Below are 15726 nucleotides of genomic sequence, written 5' to 3'. Positions count from 1 at the left end.
AGTGTCTGGTCGAGGGCAGCAGGAAGTTTGCTGCAGGTTCCTTCCTGAGGAAGGAGGGACTTGCCTGCTCCTGGACGCAGTCAACGACAGCAGCGACAACGCCGAGTGAGCGACTCCTTTTATTCACGGTTATCATCATTTTAACTTACATTTATATAAATAGACGCATATCAAAATTATTTTAATTAGTAGTGTGTTCACAGGGTTTTTTTCATGCTATACCTGCTAACTTTAATGCATTTTTGAATGTGAGAGACCTACACAAAGTAAAGAAAGTAAATAACGCATGGTTATCAGAATGTTTACTAAACATGCAGTGGTAGTCACTATACTTTACCTTGATACCCACAAATAAAATGCAGCGCAAACAACAGCCTTCAGAGGTTACTTAGTGATAAAATGGCACCCAACTCTGTTTAATCTCAAATAATTCAGCTGTTCCATGAAAGTTTTGCTGGAGAGCATCAGTGATCAAACATTAGTGAACAAGCAGCACCATGAAGACCAAGACAGCGGATAGGTCTGGGGGAAAGTTTAAAGCAGGGGTTAGTCTTGAGCATCTAACAGAGGTCTACGCAACCAATCATCCAAAAGTTTGAGCACTATCTACAAAGAAACTTGACTCTCACACTTTTGCTGGCATTGGTCATTTTGGACCAAGCAGACACACACACACACACACGCAACTGAGCCACAGGTTGCAGCCGGACCTCTAGTTTTGTTGTTGAGGTAAGGTTTTCCATCAGACTGCTTCTGTCTAGTCTGACCATGCATTATTGAGCGCATCTTTTACAAATTATGCAATCAGTCAGTGACAGAGACACGTCGTTTGGAAGAGGAGAGAGAGAGAGAGAGAGCTGGATATCTGCATGCACGTCCACATGATCCGGGCAACCTGACAGAATCTGACCGGTTTTCAATCAGACTCCTTTTCTGTCTGTCACAACAATTTTCGGTGTCGGTTTTTTATTGTCGCCTGGCTTTGTTTGCTGCCCCTAATTAACTTTGATGCCGCCGAGTCTGTGTAGTGAATCACACTAATTAGCAATTGTGACGTAAATGAATGCTATGTGAAGAGTGTTCAAAGTGCAGGTGGCTGTGTGTAAGACTGTTGTGAAACTGAAACATCAATGAGGGGTTGCACATGTTCTTATGCTTGCCACACACTAGTCACTGAAATGTGGGAGAGAAAAAGATATATATATATATATACAGTATATACTGTATATATAGTACAGACCAAAAATTTGGACACACCTTCTAATTCAATGAGTTTTCTTTATTTTCATGACTATTTATAAGGCAAGAAATCCCACTTATTAACCTGACAGGGCACACCTATGAAGTGAAAACCATTTCAGGTGACTACCTCTTGAAGCTCATCAAGAAAATGCAGAGTGTGTGCAAAGCAGTAATCACAGCAAAAGGTTGCTACTTTGAAGAAACTAGAATATAAGGGGTATTTTCAGTTGTTTTACACTTTTTTTGTTTAGTGCATATTTCCACATGTGTTATTCATAGTTTTGATGCCTTCAGTGTGAATCTACAATGTCAATAGTCATGAAAATAAAGGAAACTCATTGAATTAAAAGGTGTGTCCAAACTTTCGGTCTGTACTGTATATTGGAAAAATAATTTAAAAATCAATTTTTTAAGTTGAAGTTTGAGTAAACTTGTGGGTGGAAATCGCAGCTGGAGACCGGCCTACAGGTTCGGCTGCGTGCGGCCGGCGCTGCGATGCGATACCTGTAGGATTTAGAGCAGAACATGTCGTTCAGATTTGATGTCTGGCATGTTTTCATTCATGTGCACCACAAGACGGAAAGTGACCCTGGCAGCTTGAGAGTGGGGCTGTCTGAGTGACAGAAACCGAGCCTGATGGAGTACACTGCAGACGGTTTGTTCCTGGAAAAAAAAAAAAAAAGATGCACAAGTTGGACGCCAGAACCGCGCTCTGCTCTGACGCAAACACGTCAAGGTTGCTTAACGTCGCCTTGATTGTCAACAAAGCAGTTGCCTTCACGTCAAATCGAGTTGCACGCTGATTTTAATTTTAGGCTTGAGTTGGATCCGTTCGCACTCTCGCCTGCATGCTGTGCTTTTTTCTTTTTTTCCCCGCCTGAGGCCACTCCACACACCATTTTCCTCTCTGGTCCTCCAGAGGTCACCCTCATAACAGCAGGTTCCCAATGAGCTCATCAACATCTTTGAGCTTTTCTCCCGTTTCTGCTGAGCCACGTCTCAATCAGGTCTTTATTTGACTTTAATGTAACACAAAACATCCGCTTTCTTCCTCGTTTCTTTCTTCCCCGTTTCCTTCTTCCCGTCTCTTCGGATGCAGGAGCGAGTTGCTCACAGCCCTTTGTGTTCTCAGCTTCATCAAAGCCCAGGGCTGAATGCAAGCAGGGAGGCCTGGTGACAGGGTATGAGGTCAAGCATGAGTCACGGGGATGAAATGTCTGTAAGGAGGAAGATGGCAGGCACAGTGATGATCTGCTCAGGGCGAGTGCAATGAGTTTGACCTTTGTGTCTGATGATAGTAGAGCGTAATTCTCTTGTTGGCTTTGCCTGCACCTTTAGATTCGGCTCAACATGTCGCACACACACACACACACACACACACACAGTTTACACTCCGATGAAGGCTACTGAAAAGCTCTTCCTCGGGACGTTAGATTGATCTTAAATAACTCTTTTTTTTTAAATTTTTTTTGCCTGAAATGATCAGAACATGAATTGTTGATGACCCTCCAGTTGTTCTAATGCCATTTATATGTCAATAAATGCATGTATTTTTTTATTGTGATATAGAGAAATCAGTTAAAGATGTTAAGATCAAGTGAGCAGACACAAAAACAAAATGAAATGTGCAAAAAAAAAGCTGTGTGCTTTAGGTATTCAGTGTGTTTTTGTTGATATAGCAGAGAAAGAAAGGTAAAAAAAAAAAGTTTTACACAGGAAAAAATATACATAAAAGTTGTTGATTAAATTCCAGGTCATAATAAAAATAACAATACTTCTAATGATAGTGATACTAATAATAATAAAGCAATAATATTATTAGCTATGATAAATTCAAATTTTGGATTTCTGCTTTGTTTCTATTTTGACCACATCTTGCCATCTCAACCTTTTCCTTGTAAGTTTATCTATTTCCATCTCTTTGAATTTGTTTTCTTAGGTTAGTTTTTCTTCAAAATTTTTTCTTTTAAAATCTGTTTCAGGTCTTATGTATTTCTTTACCTCCCTTCCTCAATTTCTTCTTTCATCTATCACCTCCCCTCAGCCTGCTCTACACTTGGTCCAAAATAATTTTTTAGTGTCTTATAAATTATAACATTTCATGATCCCTGTTGGTGACTATTTCGGGTTCCCAACCTACACTTTAGAAAGGAAAAACTCAATTCTTCACCCATTGGCATATTATGTGTATCATAGGAGAGAGCTGGAAAAGCTAAAGAAAATCTCAGATGATTATTAATTTAAGGTGCAACTTACTTGTCTGCATGAGAAAGGACGGGATGATACGCCTCTAGTCATGTGAGCCCGTCAGCACTCGGCCAAAGTACGTAAAAGTCCTTCTGCAGGTGTGGATTGCGTTACCAGTGTGTGTCGATACTGGAAATGCAATAGCTTTGAGCTTCCCAGCAGAACATCCCAACCTCAGAAGATCATACATGTTTCAGCAAACCTCAATGCCGGTCAGGAAGCTGCTGGTCATGTTCAGTTGTTTTTTTTTTCTTCTTTTCTTTTTTTTTAAACAATTCAGGGTGTTATTAGCTCATGCAGGGAGAGAGTAGGAGATGGGGAGCAATATGGACTTATAATTTCATTGTGATATTTTGTGGTACTGTTGTGATACTAATTATTTAATGCTTTTTGTTTTTTTAGGTAACTGTATAGCTGTGACTGCATGGCACAGCATTCACAGTGCCGCAAACACAAATATTGTCCTTGGAAAAACATTCCCATTTGACACAGGTTTCTTCACCTAAATAACTTAAAGAAGTGTAATTCTCACAAAGTAACTGCATTTAATGTTTTCGAAGTTATTGGTGTTGTTGACGTTCTCATGGAACAAACGGTAAAGAAAATAGTACAGAAAAGCTGTTTGTTTAAAAAAAAGAAGTCAGTAATTGAAGTTTGCTGAGAAAACAATAAATCAAAAATTCTTGTCATGATAAATTTTGCATGAGAAATGAGGAACTCTAGGGTCAGTGATGACCTGATTATTGTGTGTTGAAGCAGAAACGCGTCTAAAAGCTGGACGCCTGGTGTGTCACATAAAATCTCAACAAAATGCATTGAAATTTACGTATGTACTACAGTAAAAACGGACAAAGTGCAAAGAGCGAGTTATTTTTAGCCATATTCTGATCCAAAAAGTAAAATCAAATGTCCTGTCTCTTCATGTCGACTCTTCTCCCTTTCCTTTCCAGACGATGATCACACAGCACCGAGCCGGTCAAGATGCACGGATCACTGACTGGTCTTGATCCAAATACATTAGAACGATGGAGCCGGACTCACGACCCGAAGGACGCAGACTGATTGGACGAGAAGAAGAGAGGGGGAGAGTTACAGATCAGTCGGCTACCGTGGTAGGAAATAAGTTTCATTATTGATTCTAGTAAATCTCCCAAAGTAAAGAAAAACTGACCATGTGAGGTAATAGAGAGGCAGCAAAGGTGACACCTGCGCTGGCATGAGGTTGCCTCCTTCAAAGGTCAGGAGGATCAGGCAGCTGACAGAGGAGATGGAACACACCCTTAATAAAAAAATAAAGACATCTCACTGATCACGTTCTCAGGAGCCCATCCGTCAATTCGAGGAATGCGTGTGTGCCCCCTTGCCCTCCCCGTGCGTCCTTGCACGTGGGCCTGCGCTGCACACAAAACCCTCTGGAAGCTGACACCGTTTAGCGCAGCCAGAGAGGAAAGTTTTACATTAAAGATTCTGATGGGCCCATGGCTTCACCAAGCCAAACAAGAGCCAAACAAGCTCGTTTTCCTCCAGCTGGCTCTGCACTCGGCCGAGCTTTGCTTTAATAATGACACATCAGAGTCCAGATAGATAGCCGCGCCCGACCTCAGCGGCTCTAAAATGGAACGATGTTTGTGTCAGGGCTGCAGTATGTGAGCCTGTGTCGTAAAACCACCCCTGATTTATTTTCCTCCAGCCACAGGTTGCTAGTCTGGGAACTTTAAGAGCTGCTTTTTACCACCTTTGATCGCTTTATTCAAGCACTTCCTTATGGATGCAGAGCAGCAGGTAGTCTTAGAATAAATTTTAAGGAATGGATAAAAAATAACGAGACAAAAAAAAAAACACAGTAGAATCCACTTTTTTGAAGGGAATCTGTTTTACAGTGTCCTTTTCACATTTCAACTACAAATTTCAATGTATTTCATTAGGATTTTATGCTAGTGTCCAACACGAACTACACTATGAAAGCGAGGCGTTACCGTGAATTAAACTGGAAATGACACGTGGCTTTTAATAGTTTTACAAAAAAAAAAATTTTTTTAAATCTGGCCTGCATTTGAATTCAGCAACACTAAATCAATGCTCTCTTAGGCTGGGATTCCAGCTGCATGTCTGTAGGGGTTTTTCTACGCCAGTTTACACATTGAATGACTGATGTTTATGTTTCTTTTCTCTTCGCAAAATAGTTCAAGCTCAGATTAGAAGAAGATATTTTTCCTGTTGAAGTATGTTCACTAATGTTCTCTTAGCAGACCTCTGAAACATTCATGGAACGACTGGATTAATACCGAGATTAAATTCCAAACTCTGTTTGCCACTTATATCACTTCTGTGGCATGAAACACACATTCGTGCCACACTTTTCAGATTTTTATTAGTAAAAACAACTGAAGGTTGTGCAGTGTTTGTGTCGATCCATAACGTGAAGGCTCAACAAAATGCCGTGAAGTTTGTGGCTGTAACATTACAATGAGATTATGAGTGGCTACTTCTGTGCAAACACCTTAATCCTCAAAAACCTTGCAACGATTTTATTTTTTTCTTTTTAAATCTAATTTAATCGGTGACGGGGTGGAAACTTAATAATGACACTCCAGCTGTATTCATCCACAGTTCGTCCACATGGATCAGTGTATTGTCAATATGTAGCTGAAATTTGCTTTGATTAACGTTAAACTATATTCGCATTTATTTTGGACTTGTCTTTGCTTACAGCCCCAGTTAGGTAAAAGTGATTTTTGGAGGCAACAGTAACTCACATGGGGATCAACAAAAAGTGATTTTTCTTCATTAGGATCCTCTGTCTCGTCTTCTTATGGTTTTTGCTTGCTTGTTAGTGGAAGTATCCACTCCTCTCTCAATAGGAGGGAGGGAGTGGCCTCCATGTTACTGTTTCTGCAAGAGCTCTGCAGGCCTCCTTTGATCCGTCTCATCATTGCTTTCAAGGCACAATCACTGCAGCCTCCTGCAGACACAATCCAACTTCTTGCACTGTTTTGCAGAAGCCATGCCTACTGCAAGCTAAGTGATTTAATTGAGATAGTCGAAGTCTCTGGGTCGAGTCCAGGAGTCTGTAGCTTTGGTTTTGGGGTGACATGCATCTCTTCGGTCTCTGCAGTGGATGTGTTTACACTGGCTCTCCAAACTGCACACACACCCCTGCTAAAACACCAGGAGCTTTGTCATGTAAAGAAAATCGAGCTTAATCATTTTTAAAACCTTCTGTACGGCTTAGGTACAATTATCTCAAAGGTGCACATGAGTACAATACTTTTTAAGCACTTAAAAAAAAATAAAAAATCAGTTTCAACATTCAGCTTTCTTGAGTTCATGTCACATATTTTGAATCTGATTAATCAAATCCCACTCTCCTAATAAGATGATCCTGTATTCTTATGATATTAGGTGAAGCTGTAGTTTGCAGAGAGGTTCTGAAAAATCAAACATTGCAAAAAGCTATCAGAAGTAAGATGCAACAAAACTGTGACAGAGAAAAACAAAACTTTTGTCTTTGCTGACCAGTCAAAGGTGCTGGAGCACTGCAGCAACATGGCTGACTGGTTATTCAGGCATGGCTGCTTTAGGTATGGCACTTGTCAATCAATCTTTACCTAACAAAATCTCTATAAATTAATCATTATAACACAGTGCATCTCCAAGCCTCGAGATCCAACTTACACACACAAACTAATGTGATCGTCACATTAATCATTTGCCGTCCTGCTTAGTTTTAAGGGTTTAAATCAATCGGACCTAATCATCTTTCTTACGTAACGTATTTAATTGCCTGAGGCTGACCTCAGTTTCAGCATTTAAGCTTCAAGAGCGTCCTCATCAAAATGACTGTTTGGAGAATCAGGGAGCACAAGTGAAACTGGTGAAAATACCGTGAGGCTATTGAGTTTATCAGCAAATAAATAAACGCATGCATTTTGACAGCTAAGCGTGTGTGACTTCACTTCCTTCCTCAATTAAAAATTCCACAATGCCAAACAATTAAGAGCCTAACGGAGCGAACACAATCCAATCTGAACGCGTTGCATTGTCAAGAAGCTCCGGGGGACACGCACACGGAGGAGAAATTAACCAGCGGACCAGATGAGATAAGGCCCTTTACGTCTGTGTGTGTGTGGCTAATGCCGCCTGCTTTCAAATGGGACTATGTACATTATTTTGTATTTGTTTTGCTTTTTTTTTTTTTTAAACAGTCCAACCACCCCCACACACCCCAGCCTCCACATAAACACAGCAGCCGGTCTTGGGCCCTAAACAGAATCTATTTGGGAGACGACGATTTATCACAAAGTCAGCTAATGTTCTCTCCATATCATCCGTGTTCAAAGCTCAAGCATTAGAGGTTGGGTGTAATCATTGTTATTGTCATGAAATGCAGTAGTAGATGGTGAGGTAGACGCAGTGGGCCCAGGTTTGGTGAGAGAAATTACGATGATTTAATGATCAAAAGCACAATGATCCAAAATCAAGGCAGCACAGAATGAGCGGAAGGCTAATAGCCCAATGCTGGTAGCAACTGGTAACAGCACAAACAACTGATGACGGACTTGACAGCTTGACAAGATGTCAAAACAAGGAATACAGGTGGGTTTAAATACACAGGGAGACAATCAGGGGAAACAAGGAACAGGTGTAACTATTCAAGGGGTAGCCGGGACAACACAGAGACTCCACAGAACACAGAAACCTAAATAAACACACAGAAAAACTCAAATCCTCGCAGTTATAGCTTGTAACTGTAACCAAATGTGTTTTCTAACTAAGACAGAGTTAAAACATTCACCCTCCTAGTACTTAGTGTTGCCTTCTGGTTGCAGTAACTTCAGTGAGACATTGTCATCTAGTCTCTGAAGTTGGTCTGACGAAGGTTTGCTCCACTCCTCGTTTTCATCTGTGAGATGTTTGAGTGGTTTCTTACAAGCCACTCCACGCATTTCTCAGTAAATATAAGATCTTGTTTCTTTCTCTTAACGCTCAGCTAGTTCTGAGTGGATTTAGTAATGTTTTTTTGGGTTGTATCTTGCATTGTCCAGTTCTGCTTCAGTTCTAAATTATTTTTATTATTTTTTACAGATGGCCTCAGCTCTGTGGGCAAACTCACCTGCTCCTGCATCACCTGCATTGGTAAGATCTGCTCTCTTGGAACCTTCAGACTTCATCATCATCACTTTTTGTAATTAAAACTATTTTTTGCATTAGTTCTGCTGATGCATTGAGTCTGGACTGAACCATGACAAGCCAAGTAAAGGATAATAATCATCAAACTGGAGTCTGATAACTTCATCCTGGGTCACTTCTGAAAATTAAAAGCTGCAAAATGTTTCACTCTGTCTACATGGATCTATATATGGGATGATATGACATTCCAGTATCACATGACTGAGTTTTAACAAAAAATCTAAAGCTAAATTGGTAACATTTGCTTTATTATGAAATGGAAAGGCAGCTATTAATTTCTTCTACTGCTAAAATCAAACATGTTAAATGTTGAAACTATAATAATGTTACCAGACATTTGTTTTCTAGATTTTGAAACACAAAAACAGAGAATAAACAGCTGACAAATTATAAATGTGTTTATGAATATCAACTTTTTGTATGATCAGCAGTGCATTTTTATTGCTAGGTATGTTAAATCTGTCATTCGTGATGTGAATTATTTCATATTCATTCTATACGTTACACTAATCGCCATTATGCTGGAGGAAACATTAATCACCCTGCGACCTTCTCTGGCATCCTTAATAATAATAATAATAATAATAATAATAATGTGTTAAATCGACTTATGCGGCATGGTTCGCTTATGCCTCGGGCCGGCCCTGCTTCTCTCATTTTGTTTGCGCATCTGTTCACCGGTCGTCTGGTTTTCTGAAAAAGGGCATCACCTTGTGACGTCACCAGCACAAATCACCTACATGGCTGAGTCACACACGGACACATGCGTAGGGGTGTGTGCCCGTGTGTGTGTGTAGCTGCGGTTTGAGCGCGTATATGCAGAGGAGGAGGAGGAGGAGGAGGAGGGGGGAGCGCAGTGGGGCGCGCTGAGCGGCAGACAGAGCGTCAGTACAGCGCAGCAGAGCGCCGCGGTCACACCGGGGAAGGACGCACCGATCTCCGAGGAGAGGGGGGGAAGTCGGCTTTTGTTTGCTGGACAGCGTCACACACACCTGACAGGCGAAGATAACAAGACAAACAACAACAAAAGGGAGGTTGCGCAAAAGTAGTTGCAACATTCAGGATTTCAGCCGATTTCTGCAAGTCGTGGCATTTGTTTGGGAACTAGTCAAACAATGCACTCTGTCGGAGACGGCTGATGCCCGAAGATGAGACTCGGAGGAAGTTTTTGGCGACGTCCCGCTGTTTTGTGGTCCTCAGGTGGGACAAAGTCTGGTAGGTCTCTCCGGTCACCTTCTGCTATAATGCCTTGTGGCGGTGCGCCGGCGTGCGTGTGACTGACTGACTGACAGACAGTCTGCCCAAGAGAGAAAGAGAGGCTGGATAGAAACAGCAGACAGGCTGTCAGGCAGAGACGGCTGGACTCCCAGCGCAGGCTTCTCTCCTCTCTCCCCGCTCCCCAGACTCATGCAGGATGCCCGGGAAGCGCCGCCGGGGAGCGCTGGTCCAGCTCAGCCCGAGTTCATGACGCCCTGGGCGGCCTCGTCATGCGTTTCTTGCCCGAGCCCAGCGCCCATTCCCTCCGGCTTCTCTTCCTCTTTATCTTCGTGATGGGGGTGGCCCCCTCTCCGGCGCTCACAGCCGGCTGTCCCGACGGATGCGTGTGCGACGACCAGCTGGTGGTCCAGTGTGCCGGGCAGGATCTCACGCTGTTCCCCAACGACCTGCCCCTGGCGACCCGGCAGCTCATCCTCTCCAACAACCGCATCGCGGACCTGCCGCCCCTTCAGCTCAACTACCTGTCCGACCTGGTCTATCTCGATTGTAGCAACAACTCGCTGACAGACATCTCCGAGTCTACTTTCGGGAACTTGCGGAAACTCGCTTACTTGGACTTGTCTTTCAACACGCTGCTGCAGATAGAGGACCGGACTTTCGGGCCCCTGGCTTCCCTGGTGATGCTCCGGTTGACGGACAATCCGAATCTGGGGGAGATCCACCCGGACGCCTTTTCGGAGAACTTTGCTCTGCAGGTCCTGGACGTGAGTCGGAACAACCTGACGGTCTTGAACATCAGCAGTCTGATCGCCCTGCCCGCTCTGCGCTCTCTGGGCCTCAGCGGGAACCCGTGGAGGTGCGATTGTGACACCGAAGACCTCTGCCTGTGGGTGCAGATAGAGGGATTCAAGTTCCAAGGTGAGTTCGGTCAAAACCTGTCGGATTAGGCAGTTTTCAGCAATCATTGTTGGATGTAGGGGTAGGCGATATGGACTTAAAGTTTTCGATATTATCGCGGCGGCGGGGGTGGGGGTGGGGTGGGGGGGTATTTATTACCACCTTTTTAGGTAATTGTATGACTGTGACTGTGTGTCACAGCAATAACAGTGTTACAAACACAAACATGCTCGTGAAATCCCCAATTTTGATCCATCCGTCCAAGAAGTGTGTGTGTGTGTGTGTGTGTGGGGGGGGGGGGGGTGTGTGTGTGTGTGCGTGTGTTTTAATCACTGAGCTGCACATGGTAACTGTATTATTATTGAACAAACAGTGGAACAAAGGGTAACGCTATCAATCCTGCCAGGACAGTTTTGGGAGATTTTAAACATCATTCATTTGAATTGATCATAAATCAAAAATTTCTATCATAAGTAATTTGTCACGATAAATGATACAATAAATGCCCACCCCTAATGCATATCAAGTTATTTTTTGTTTATTTATTGCAAGAAACATTCCAACATAAAATATCTTATGCATTGTTATTTGTTGAAAATGCCTCTATGTGGCATCTTTTCCTTTTTCTGGCTTGGAGAGTAAATATAAATCTATAAGCCAAAGCACCCCTATGCTCTTATCGACACTTTCACTCAGATAATCAGTTCTATTAATTTAGCTACTAATGAATGGCATCTTTGCTCTTTATGCATTTTGTGAATGTGCATGCACATCCTCTTTGTGTCTAAACAGCCTTGCAAGAATATTTATTAATTTGACCCATCTTGTCACATCACAACTGCAGCCGTAGTGCATAATTGTGAAGTCGAATAACAATAACATGATTATTGTTTGTAATTTTCTTTACACCTTTACTCTGACATCGCTAAGCAAAAATCCAGTGCATCCGGCGTCCTCTTAAAGTCAGCTAATAGAGCCCAGCTGACTCTTAATAAATGAGCAAACTGCACCAAAGCCCAGGAACGCAGCAGGCAGGTCAGGAAGAAAGTTGTGGAGGAGTTTAACAGAACAATACCCTCAACTCTGAACTTCTCATGGAGCACAAGTCAAGCACAAGTCCGAACCTACCAAGACGTGGCCATGCACCTAAACTCACAGGCCAGGCAAGGAAGCCTTACTTGTGCATAAATATGAATTCAACAAGTCTGTCCTTTGTTAATGAGTGGCAACAAAATGCATTGTTGAATTGTAGTCACTAAAAAGTGCCATTGAAAGTTTGTCTCAAACTATAAGGGGAACACGTCATGCATGTGGAAGTAGGACGTCTTGTCAACGTTTTGGCCTCTACAAAGTAGAGGAAGATCCTCCTGGTGGCAGCAGCAGGCTGTGTGGGTGTTTTTTTAAACGTGAACGCTGGTCAGACGGTTGGAACATTTCTGGAATTAAACCATCAGAGGCTGCATAAGCCTTGAGCGGACAACTACGAGGACAATACTGAGTAGGTCAAAGCATATTCGTTTTTTTTTTTGTTTTTTTTTTTAGAATGGCCTAGTCAAAGTAAGTCCAATTGAGAAAGTCTGAAGAGTTTCTTACCATGCTTCCTGCAACACACTCCCCTCAAGCTGCCCTTCACTACTCAATAAGGGTTTAGCGGGTTTTTGCCGACATGTCCATTAAAATGTAAAGAGGGACTTTGTCAGAGCGATTCCTCGAATAAGATAAACCAGGACATTTCCCTCCGATTGAGGACTAGCCCAGACGAGCTGTCTGTAAATATTAATGGAGTGTATATAGCTCCAAAGCAGGTGAGCTAAGGTCAGGACTCGTAACAATATGTGTGTTGCTTTTTATAGCTGATGTGTTCATCAAAGATAACTCAGTGTCTATAGGAAGCCTGAGGGCAGAGTCGGTGTTTAAGGGACGATGATGTCCTTCAAACTAGTTTGTTTTTTTTTCCGTTGCTCGACACAATCCCCTTCTGGATACACAAACACACACGGAGATTAATCCACAAAGGCTCATCAATGTCTGTGAGTAGGCATTAGCCAAACACACACTGCATATAAACTGGGGTGCGCTGTGACCCTTCAGTCCAGATGGTTAATGATGGAGCTCGAAAAAGATGGACATTGACGATCTGATGAAGGGCAGTGTGCGTGGATGTGGGTGTTAATGCAGGTGTGTGTGTGTGTGTGTGTGTGTCAGAGTGGCGTGCTAATCGGTGTGCGAGCTGAGGGGACCTGGGGTGAAATGAGGTGCTTGAGAGGAAGCACTCCTCCTGGCACAGAGTCCCTAAAGTTGTTATCCGCCTTCAGCTGAGCTAGACTCTGAAAAAGTGTTGCACATAAACAGAGAGCTCACTTACTGTATTTCTGTAGTCTGATGTTCTATTTCTCAAAATCAGAGTTAATATTCTGACTGAGCAGCTTGTCTAGGTTTGTTTATGAATGCCTCATAGGTTCACATGCATGAACATGGCTCGCTTTGGTGCTTTGAAAGGACGAATAATAAAAAAAAAAAACAAGTTTGACTTTCTTGTGGACATTTTCTATCACACATGTAGTGAAAATGATTTATACAAGCTCCAGTTTGTTCTTACACTAAATATTTGGTGAAATATCCTGTATGTTGCACGTCGACCAAACATTTTTGGAGCTTCTAGCACAATTTTGGCTTATTTTCAAATTTAACTGTTTGTTTAAACTGTTTGGTTTCCTGATTCTGACTTGATTTTTTTTTTTTTTTTTTTCTGCATAATCCTCATGTTTTTGCACAATAATGGCAATAACGGTGTTCTAAAAGTTCAATATGAACTTACTTAAATGGTTCAGCTGTGTTCTTGGGCTCGTTGTCTGGTCGGATAAGTTCCATCTTACCCAAATTACAGTCTTTGGAAATTACCCAAGAGCCACCAAAGCTTCGGACAATCATAAAGTATGAAATACTGAAACACCAGTGTCGTTATCAGGGAAACCAGTTTAACATCAGAACATTAACTGAAAACCTCCAAACTAATATTAATAGATTAGTTAGCAATAGAAACCAAACACATTCAAGTTAAATCTACAGATTTTGATATAAAAAAAAAAAAGAGCGCTCAAATACGCAGCCAGAATTACGCTGGAAGCTTATTGGTGTCTACAAAAAGTGTGTGATTGATGTGTAAATTACTGCGGAGCGTTCATCCTAATATCATAGGAATTCATGTGTCTGTTTGACCCTATATGTGTAATTTCGTCCCTGTGTAACTTGGAAGAAATGAACAATAAATTCAAACTTGTTTTGAAAATTCACCCTGGAAAAACAAGAGTTCAAAGGCATTTCTAACAGCTGAATGTTAGAAATTCTTCAAATTTAGCTGAGTTTGTTTAAACTGTTTGGTTTCCTTCATAGGTTCAGAATGAACATACCATTCAGAACGAATGGTATGTTCATTCATACATGCATCCATGACCAGGAAGCATGCATGAATAAAGTCTCACAAAGACAAACCCGCGTACGCACACGGCACTCATAAACGACTGGAAAATAAACGTGAGGCACGGTGAACGAGGGTCAAATGAGCAGCTCTGTGTTGGAACCGTCAGCGTTTCCTCGGCCATGAAAGCCTGGCGGTCTGCCTGCAGGGATGTGAGTCTGACGCCCCCAGACTGCAGCCGTCGCCATCTCTCAGTGTGAATATGAATCGGGTGCGTACAGCGGTGGATGTTTGTGGGTTCAAAACTCAAAAACGATCACGTTGTTTTGCTGCTGGTGGCGTGGCTCATGCTTCACACATGGATTCGTGTTTGGTCACATTTTGTTTCAATTTGAAGGCAGCGGTGGGAATCAGGAAACGTGTCACTTTGAGCACAAACAAATCAAAATAAAAGCAGGGAAGCATATGTTTTAATCATAAAAAAAAAAAGTTTTAAAAGCTCTCTGATTCAGCATATTCAGTATCAAACCTTCTTTTCTTTTTAGTGGGAAAATGATGATTGTTTACAGGTGTAAGAAGACGTAGTTTAACTCTTCATTGAGCTGCCATTGAATGTTGTGTGTTGTTTCCTCTGCAGCAGCAGATTTTAATCTTTGGTTTCATGAAATTGTTTGGGAAAATTATTTCTACAAATCAAATTAAATACTATGTGCATTACTAATGAATACTGGAGGAAGTTACCAATAAAGTTATTGATCATGAAATAGAAATGCTAAATTGCTCCAGGAATCTCATTTTTAATACACAGTTTAGAGAATTGGGCATGAACAGCTGATGCTGTTCCATATTATATGATATCACATATGATTTGTGTCAGAGAGTTTAACATGTCAGTGCACACAATTAAGATAAAATAATTTTGTTTGCTAGATGGAACATTTTTCAGTTTGTGCTACTTGCAGTTGACTTGGGAATTTTGTTCCTGAAATCTTAATAAACTTTATGTTTTGTCTGGTTACAGGCCTATTTTATTTTTCAATAATGAAATGGCTTGTTGTCCAAGCCAGCACTGGAAACAGCAAGGGAATTTATAAAAGTCGGATTTATAAATATTACATCAGGTCAGTTTTAACGCGTTTCAAAACTAGTGAATATGTTAGAGAAAAAGAAAAAATCGGCAGCAAGAACCAGACTGCAGCTGAAAATGGAGTTTTGCTGAGGCAATGCTGAACTCAGGCAACAATTTATCCAGTGAGGTGGAGGAAGTTCGAAGAAATGTTTTCTGAGAGCAGAAGTGTAGAGACGTTGTAGACCGGCACCCTACCCACGACTTTAAAAAGGCCAATCTGTCTTGATTTAGCAAATTAGCCTTTCAGAGAAATAATCTAAATTTAATCAAACCATTTCAAAATGACAAATTTTCTGACCAGGCAAGCTTTACACCCACAAATAACATCCATCGTCAGTCACCTTAATGGTCTGCCTGCTGATTCGTTGCTTGAGCGATCTCTTGT

General features: G+C 41.7%; 1 protein-coding gene and 1 long non-coding RNA gene across 2 annotated transcripts in view; both read left to right on the top strand.

Annotated features, from left to right (window-relative positions):
- Positions 1 to 2: 2 nt before the first annotated feature.
- Positions 3 to 9137, top strand: LOC116725581 (uncharacterized). The gene is made up of 3 exons (XR_004340423.1): positions 3 to 105; positions 4440 to 4601; positions 8575 to 9137. It is a non-coding gene; the product is annotated as an uncharacterized LOC116725581 (long non-coding RNA).
- A 394-nt stretch (positions 9138 to 9531) lies between these two features.
- lrrc52 (leucine rich repeat containing 52) overlaps positions 9532 to 15726 on the top strand; it is a 29360-nt gene continuing 23165 nt past the window's right edge. Inside the window, exon 1 of the mRNA XM_032573045.1 lies at positions 9532 to 10815. Coding sequence (XP_032428936.1) covers positions 10167 to 10815 — 649 coding nt within the window. The 5' untranslated portion in view covers positions 9532 to 10166. The remainder of the gene's footprint in view (positions 10816 to 15726) is intronic.

This window comes from Xiphophorus hellerii, chromosome 9 (assembly GCF_003331165.1).
Source record: "Xiphophorus hellerii strain 12219 chromosome 9, Xiphophorus_hellerii-4.1, whole genome shotgun sequence".
NCBI classification, from domain to species: Eukaryota; Metazoa; Chordata; class Actinopteri; order Cyprinodontiformes; family Poeciliidae; genus Xiphophorus; species Xiphophorus hellerii.
The sequence above is the reverse complement of the archived record's forward strand: the minus strand, read 5'-3'. Positions and strand labels throughout refer to the sequence as shown.